At 52.8% G+C, this 8088-nt stretch overlaps 1 protein-coding gene across 1 annotated transcript; it reads left to right on the forward strand.

The window, feature by feature from the left end:
• Positions 1–1071: 1071 nt before the first annotated feature.
• Sertad1 (SERTA domain containing 1) lies at positions 1072–4463 on the forward strand. The gene is made up of 2 exons (XM_028781631.1): positions 1072–1191; positions 3407–4463. Exon 2 carries the CDS (start codon positions 3410–3412, stop codon positions 4118–4120), a length of 711 nt encoding a protein of 236 aa, XP_028637464.1. The 5' UTR covers positions 1072–1191; positions 3407–3409; the 3' UTR covers positions 4121–4463.
• Positions 4464–8088: the final 3625 nt, after the last annotated feature.

Genomic DNA, 8088 nt, shown 5'->3' on the forward strand with positions numbered 1-8088 from the left:
TTTAAGACTAGCTGAAGACCAAGTGTGGAGCTCAGGCCTTTAATTCCAGCTCTCATGAGGCAGAGGTTGGCGACTCTCTGAGTTAGAGGCCAGCCTAGTCTATAGATCGAGTTACAGGACAGTCATGGCTGTTACCCAGAAAAACCCTGTCTCGAAAACCCCAAAACCCAAAACCAAAACAAACAAATATACAAACAAAAACATACACATACACAAAAACTAAACTAAACTGAAAACCAACTAACCAATCAAACAAACAAATAAACAAACAAACAAAAAAAAGACTATTAGGTGTGGTCACTTGAGAGGCTGAGGAGGGATGATTGCTCTGTTTTCCAGACTAACTTGGCCAATTTAGTGAAACTGTCTCAAAAAAATAAAATAACAAAAACGTTCGTTTTTTGTTTTTTGTTTTTTTTTAAGACAGGATCTCACTCTGAAGTCCAGGCTGGCTTGAAACTCACGATGTAGCCGAGTCCAGCTTCAAACTCAAAGCAATAGCCCTGCTTTAGTCTTCCCATGTTGGGGTTATGGGTGTGAACAACCACGCCCCGCAGGAAATTATTTTCAGGGATTTAAACTGCTGCCAAAAGTCATACAGCTACCCCGAAACTGGTGCCCAGGACGTGACCCTGGTGTCATTCTGTCCCCACCTTTCTCTTGTCTTTAATCATATTCAGAATCCAGCTGTCCCACTGTAGTTGAGTCGAGTATAGTAAGTCTGTTGATTTTGTAACTCTCAAGAAGTAGGTCCTCTTCCAGAAGTCATACACTTTTCTAAAAATCACACACGAAGTGACATGACAGGCCTGTACTTTAAAAAGTCCAAAAGCCCTACCTGTCACCGCCCGCCCGACCAGGGAAATTGCTACCAGAGTTTGTCCCTTCACTCAGGCAGTCTGCCTGGGCATGCGCTTTAGAGACAGCTTCCCTCCTGGACCGGCCCCGCTCAGGCTCCGCCCACCATCACCGACGAGAGCCGGTCCCTGAGCCGGAGGGCGGGGCTGCCACGCGAGTGGGCGGGAACTAGGGATAGACGAGTGTCTGGAGTCGTGCGCCGGAGTCAGAACTGCGCCTACCGTCCCAGGTGTCGGTTGCTGGAGCGGAGCGAGGAAGCGATGCTACGGCAGCCGCTTCCTGATTGGCTGCGTGTGGCTCCCTCTTCGTTCTGATTGGCCGCGAGTGATCTGTGTATGTAAATGAGGGGCCCGGTGGGGAAAGACCGGGGGTACGGGCGACCGGGGTTCTTTAGCGTGTTCGATACCTCAGCTAGGTAGATGCTCGCCGGGGCTGACCGGGATCGAGCGCTTAGGGCCTGGCTGTGTCGCCCGACCGGGCCGGACTTGGGTGAATCACGTCGGAGCCCGTGAAGGGGGCGGAGGCGCCGGCTCCCTGGCTCCGGCTGCGTGACTCACCCGCCCCCGCCGCCGCCGCTCCGGGAGGAGCCGCCTCCGCTGCCTTCCGGAAGCGAGAGAAGGCCCGGCTCACTGAGCGACCCGCGGGGGTCGCGGCTCGCTACGGCCTGGGAGGGACAGGCGGGACCCTGGGGAATCTAAAGGACCCCGGGGTCAGAGGGGCCGGAGTCCCCGGGGGAAGCCAGGTCGCAGTGCCGCTAGGGGGCGCCGGGACTCGGGGGGCGGAGTCGGGGTGGGGGCTGAATTCCTGCGGTTCCCGGCTCCCGGGTCTTCAGCGAAAAGGGCAAAGACTCGATTTTTAGTGTCTTGCCAGGTCTTAGGCAGCGTCCCCGTTAGTGAGACCCTGCAGCCTTTGTGCCCCCGTTAGATTAGGCTAGGGGTTGGTTCCAAACTCGAGTCCTCTCACCTTGGAAGAAAGTACCGATTTTCAAACTTCTGTCAGTGACTTACTCCTACGGCCCTTCAGGGTTTCCCTTGTCGGCTCTCTTTTCCTCAATAAGTTCGGGATCTACCACTTCCTTGAATGAACTAACAGCTTAGGCTTTAAACTCAAGCGGTCAGCATCCCAGCGAGTGCACAGCCTTGGAAGGCAGGCAGTTCAGGCCCACTTCTATCCCCAAATCTGCGGGCACACACACACACTCCCCCTCTCACTCTCTCTCTCTCTCTCTCTCTCTCTCTCTCACACACACACGCACACACACACACACACCCCGGATGCTGCCCACTACCAATCTTCCCCCGGGCAGCAGCTACCCGGGATCCTCTACAGACCTTGCCAGCTAACGTCACTACTCATCTTCCTGCCTAGACCCTACCTTCTATGACTCTGTCCTGACACTCTGAAAATCTAAGCCTCCTATTCCTGCCCGCGCCTCCTCCTGCCTGCTCCCCACCCCCACCCCCACCGGGACTCCTACTGTGTCACTCTGTGCGCCTGCTCCCAGTGTGTGGTGGTTTTTTTTTTTCCTTCCCAGTTCAGGTTTACCTCTCTCTGTCTTCCTTTGGCTCTTTCTAGAAAGCCTGGCCCTGGGTCTCCATAGCCTACACAGCATGCATCAGGGTCAGCTTCAATGTATCTTTCTTAGAAAAACCTGCCTTGATTACCTCCAGGATGGCATCTTCCTACCTCCCTCTGTACTTTTGACTATTTAGTGCTCGGTGCAGACACTCCGTGTACTGAACTGTGTGAGATGGCCGCATTTGCAATCAAGGAGCGGCGGCACACAGTTGTAATCCTAACCCTTGGGAGACTTGAGACAGGAGGATTGCCTAGAATGGCTGGCCAGCCTGGACTACAGTGTGAGGCCCTGTCTCAAAAGAGCAAAACCAAAAAGTGCTTATGAATAAGTACTACTTATGTGGGTTTAGAGCTTTTGCTATTCCTACAAAGGACCCGAGTTCAGGTCCCAGTACTGACATCAGATGGCTTGCAATTACTTTAAAACCAGGGATTCCAACAGCTGGCTTCTTTGGACATCTCCACTCTCATGCGCACGCACGCGCGAACAAACACACAAACACAAAATTTGAAATAAAAATAACATTTCAAGTACTAATAATGACTATGTTGCAAGGTTTGTTCTTTTAATCTAATCTGCATAGCAACTTATAACAGATGCTATCTGTATCTCAGAAGTTCACCGAGAGTGCCGAGGATATAGCTCAGGTGGTAGAATGTTTGCTTTACATTCAGGAAACCCAGGAAGTTCCATCCCCAGCATCGACTATACCGAGTATGGTGGCACACACCTGTCATCCCAGCACTGGGGAAGGGAAGAGCAGCAGTGGTCTACATAAGCAAGTTTGAGGTCAGCCCGGGTTACGTGAGACCCCGTCTCCTTAAAAATAAATAAGAATTTGCTTAGAAAAACCTAGACTTGGAGGGTTAATTGACCGGTCAGGATCACACTGACGACAGTTGTCAGAGCTGGGTGTGAACTGAGCACTGGCTTTCCTTCCGTAACTGAACGGCTCCTCCTTCCTTACAGAGGATGCTGAGCAAAGGTCTGAAGCGGAAGCGGGAGGATGAGGAGACAATGGAATCCCTCTCAGTGGACTCGTGGTGGTTGGATCAAAGCCACCCAGCAGTGGCACAGACCCCTCCGACAGTGGCTTCTAGCTCTCTCTTTGACCTCTCAGTGGTCAAGCTCCACCACAGCCTGCGGCAGAGCGAGCCAGACCTCCGGCACCTGGTGCTTGTGGTGAACACATTGAGACGTATCCAGGCGTCCATGGAACCTACAACTGTCCTGCCACCTGAACCTGTGCAGCCCACAGCCCCCTCTGTGGCAGACAGCCTTCTGGCTAGCTCAGACGCTGGCCTCTCAGCCTCCATGGCCAGCCTCCTGGAAGATCTCAACCACATTGAGGACCTGAACCAGGTCCCCCAACCCCAAGCAGATGACGGGCCTCCAGGCCGCTCTGTCGGGGGTGTCCCACCCAACCTGGGCGCCTTGGACTTGCTAGGCCCCGCCACTGGCTGTCTGCTGGACGATGGACTGGAGGGCTTGTTTGAGGACATTGATACCTCCATGTATGACAGTGAACTCTGGTTACCAGCCTCTGAGGGTCTCAAACCTGGCCCCGAGAATGGCCCAGCCAAGGAGGAAACTCCGGAGTTGGACGAGGCAGAGCTGGACTACCTTATGGATGTACTAGTAAGCACACAGGCGCTGGAACGGCCACCAGGGCCTGGGCGCTGACCCTTAGACCCAGGGGTGATTGACTGAGATCTGAGTTGGGCCTGGTGGTTACACCAATCCACTTTGACATGACACAGGTGGCTTCGCCTCACAGAGGAGAGCCAGGGTCACTTTGGAGATGCAGTACTGAGTCCTGGAAACTTCACATCCATCCACCTGTCTTGAGGGAGTTGGAAATAAGCCCCCAGTGGTGAAGTGACAGGACCCAGTGACAGCAATGGTATTTGGGCCAGGCTGGGGGTTGGACTGGGATAATCGTCTGGGCTAGCCCATCCCATTATCCCCAGTGTGGGAAGAGACCTCATAATTTTTTGAAATTAAAACCAGCGTTGGGAAATACCAAGTCTGTGCTTTTTTTTCCCTCTGTGCCGATCAAGGATGAAATAACATCGCCGGGCAGTGGTGGCGCACGCCTTTAATCCCAGCACTTGGGAGGCAGAGGCAGGTGAATTTCTGAGTTCGAGGCCAGCCTGGTCTACAGAGTGAGTTCCAGGACAGCCAGGGCTACACAGAGAAACCCTGTCTCGAAAAACCTTAAGAAAGAAAGAGAAAGAAAGAACACCAAACTTGTAATCCTGGGACACTCCCACGGTTATAGTGGAATAAAATGCACTCCCACTATGAGATATCTTTGAGCAAAGGGCAGGAGATTTCAGGAGGTCTCCCAAAATAAAACTAAGTTAAGTGGAGAGAAGGCAGGACCTTCAGGGGCAGGCAGCTGGCTTTCCATCTAGAAGCTAGCCAGGTCCGGGCAAGCCGGGGCCACCTGCCTGCCTGCGAGCCGCGTTGGGCCTGGCCGGAGCCGGGTGTCTGCGGCCGCCCCCGCCGTCCAGCTGCATTCCTAGCCCGGCTGGGAGGGGCCGCACACTCACAGCCCTGGCACGGGACCCAGGCTGCGTCCTTCCTGGCGGCCGTGGGGGCAGGGTAGGGCAGGGCCCCGACAGCGGAAGGATGGTGGGGAGGGCAGGGCAGGGAGGGAGGAGCCGGGGCGGGGCTGGGGGGGCTGGACTGCCACCCAAAGGGCAGGATGGGTCCTGAATCTGGGGACTGTGACACCGGAGGGCCACTCCTGGGCCTCCCTAGGGGCCGGAAGCTCCAAGACTGCGGCCGGGGTGGAGCTGGAGAGGCGGGAGCTGCACGCAGCCCCAGGGGCCTGGAAGGGGTAGGCGGAGTTTGGTTTCCTGGAGGAACGGAGGAAGCTGTGCCCATTTCTGGAAGTGACTAAGGCGGGCCACCGAGAGAAGCGGATAGACAGGGCTTCAGGCTAGCTGGTGCCAAGTTAAGAGTCCTCCAGGCTCCTGAACCCAAACTCTGGAGACTCCTGTGCCTAGACCACAGGGCATCGACGGCCCCTGGCTGAGGCTGAGACCTTAGGAGCCCTGACTGAGCTCTACAGCGCCCCCTCGTGCCTAGCTAGGAACCTACGATGTAACCGTGATCAGTCTGGTGCAGGTCTCCCGCTTTTTATTTTTATTTTTTATTTTTTATTTTTTTAGAGGAGGCTTCTGTATCCTAGGCTGTCCTCTAGCTTACTCTGTAGTGGAGTCTGGCTTTGAACTCCTGATCCTTCTGCCTTTCTCTCCTTACAAGCTGGGATTAACAGGCATGCGCAACTGTGGTTTTTGAGACATGCTTTCACTATGTATACCAGCAGGCTGGCCTTGGATTTATTATGTAGCACAGGCTGGACTCAGACTTGTTACTGTTTTGTGCCCTACTAGCCCAGGTATTAATTATCCTTTGTTGTTGTTGTTGGGTTTTTTGTTTGCTTGTTTGGTCGGTTTTTGTTTGTTTATTTGGTTGGTTGGTTGTTTTTTTTGGGGGGGGGCTGGTTTATATATATATATTTTTTTTTTTATTTTGTTTGTTTGTTTTTTGTATCCCTGACGACTGTCCTGAAACTCCCTAAGCAGACCAAGATGGCCTTGAGTTCATAGTGGTCCACCTGCCTCTGTCTCCCGAATTCTGGGATTAAAGGTATCTACCACCACAGGTGGCTGTTTGCTTTTTGAGACAGGGTGTCCATAATGGAGTCTAGACAGACTCTGAACTCATCTCAATCCACTTGCCTCAGCCTCCAGCTAAGATGTCCTTTCACACAGGGTCAGGTCCACAGTAGGTGTTCATAATGACTGAAATAAAGAGTGAGGAAAAGGTGGCTGAGAACAGTTTATATTGGTGATGAATGCCTATGGAGGGGGGCTACCCTGGGGTGTCCTAGCCTGAATACACAAAGGCTGTCTGAAAAGAAGTCACAGTACCAGCCAGGGCTGGCACTTAGCTTGGAATGCAGTGGGCCCTGGAATCTGCTGGCTGAGGAGGCGTGTCCTTCTGGGGTAGAACCTGAGCGTCAAGTGTACCAGAGTCCATACAGCCATCCTGAGATCAGATGTCTGGAGGAAGGGATGGTACTTAGATACGAACTTATCGAAAAGGCACTGGGACGGTGGTACTGACGATTCACCTCTTGTACAGAACTTGAGCTCTTTCCTTTAGGCACTTGACCTTCATCTGCAGAGATGTAAATGCGTGGTAGCTGGGACATGCCTCTTGAAAACTGAGCACGCACACAGCGCACAACCTGTGCAGTTATAGCGAAGAGGCACTGGGGCCAGGGAGCAAACAGGGAGCACCAGCCAGTAGGGGAAAATGTAATGATGGCACAGACATTGTTGAAGTAATGGGCTTCAACCAAGGTGTGGGGAAGGAAAGAGGTGCTTAAAAGCTGCATCTCTTAGGTCTGCTTATTAATCTGTTGATTGTGGTGTTAGAGGCCTAATCTAGAGCTTCGGATATGCTCTAGATAACCACTGTACCACTGAGCCATTCTCCCAGCCTCCTCTGCCCTCCTTCTCCTCCTTTTTTGAGATAAGCCCTCTCTATGTAGCCCCGGCTATCCTAAAACTTACTCTGTAGACCAGACCGGCCTCAAACTCAAAGATATGCCTGCCTCTACCTCCTGAATGCTAAAATCAATGGCGTGTGCCGCCACGCCCCACTTTACCTTTTATTTTTGAGCTATATAGTCCAGGCTGTCTTTAAACTCTTGATCCTCTTGCCTCAGCCTCTCAACCAGTTGGAATTACAGACGCACACCACCAGACATGGTTCCCACCTGGGTTTAAACCGCAGCATTGCCACTCTGGGGCTAAGTGGTCTAATTTCTCTGAGCCACCAGTTCTCTGTAATTTGGAATAGAGGGTTGCTGCTCTAGAGAAAGGAAGCAACTTTAATAAATGTGAGAGACAATGGACCTTAACATTTTCGGGGGTCTCTAAGCAGTTGGGTTTGGCTGAAATGAAGAAGGGAAGCCACCAATTCAATGAAACTAGGAAGACAGCGAGGCAGGGGCCAGGCACACATGCACAAGCAGGAACTTTACTGTGAAAACAGCAGGGAGCCAATAATTTCCTTATTGGATGCTGCCAGCTGCAAGTGGACATGGGGTATGAGGTCACAGGAGCCCAGGGTAGAGTTCCTAGGGAGGAGTGGAACAGTCATAGGGAGGGGAGGGTGACAAAGGGACAGCAAGGACACCCATAGGGCAAGCTGTAGGATGACAATACTAGAAGAGTGTAGGACCATATGGAAGGATCTAGACGTAGGTCTAGGGTTGGTGCTGAGCCCATGCAGGGACAGCATGTGTGTGAGAGGCCATGAAAACCAAGGAAAGCCATTGGGCCCCTGGGACTGAACTCCAAAGAGAGTCATGAGGAGGTAAGAGCCTGACAGATGGCTCAGGCTGGGCCAGGAGAGGGGGGTCCCAGGAGGGCCACTTCTATCTCTCCACATCCCTTCTGTCCCACAGGATGTCCTGTGTTTACAGAGGTGGCCTGGGCTGGTGCCACCCCCATAAACTCAGCTTCCCATGACCACACCCCTGTAGAGTATGAAAAACAAAACAGAAGGAGAGGAAGACACAGAGCTGGAAAGACAAGAAAAGAGGAAGCAGCCATGGAATAAAGACA

Source organism: Grammomys surdaster, unplaced genomic scaffold, assembly GCF_004785775.1.
Source record: "Grammomys surdaster isolate TR1022 unplaced genomic scaffold, NIH_TR_1.0 485, whole genome shotgun sequence".
Taxonomy (NCBI): domain Eukaryota; kingdom Metazoa; phylum Chordata; class Mammalia; order Rodentia; family Muridae; genus Grammomys; species Grammomys surdaster.

What these genes read in the sequence shown, in the direction of transcription:
- Sertad1 (XM_028781631.1), top strand. Translation starts at nt 3,410, where the DNA reads ATGCTGAGCAAAGGTCTGAAGCGGAAGCGGGAGGATGAGGAGACAATG.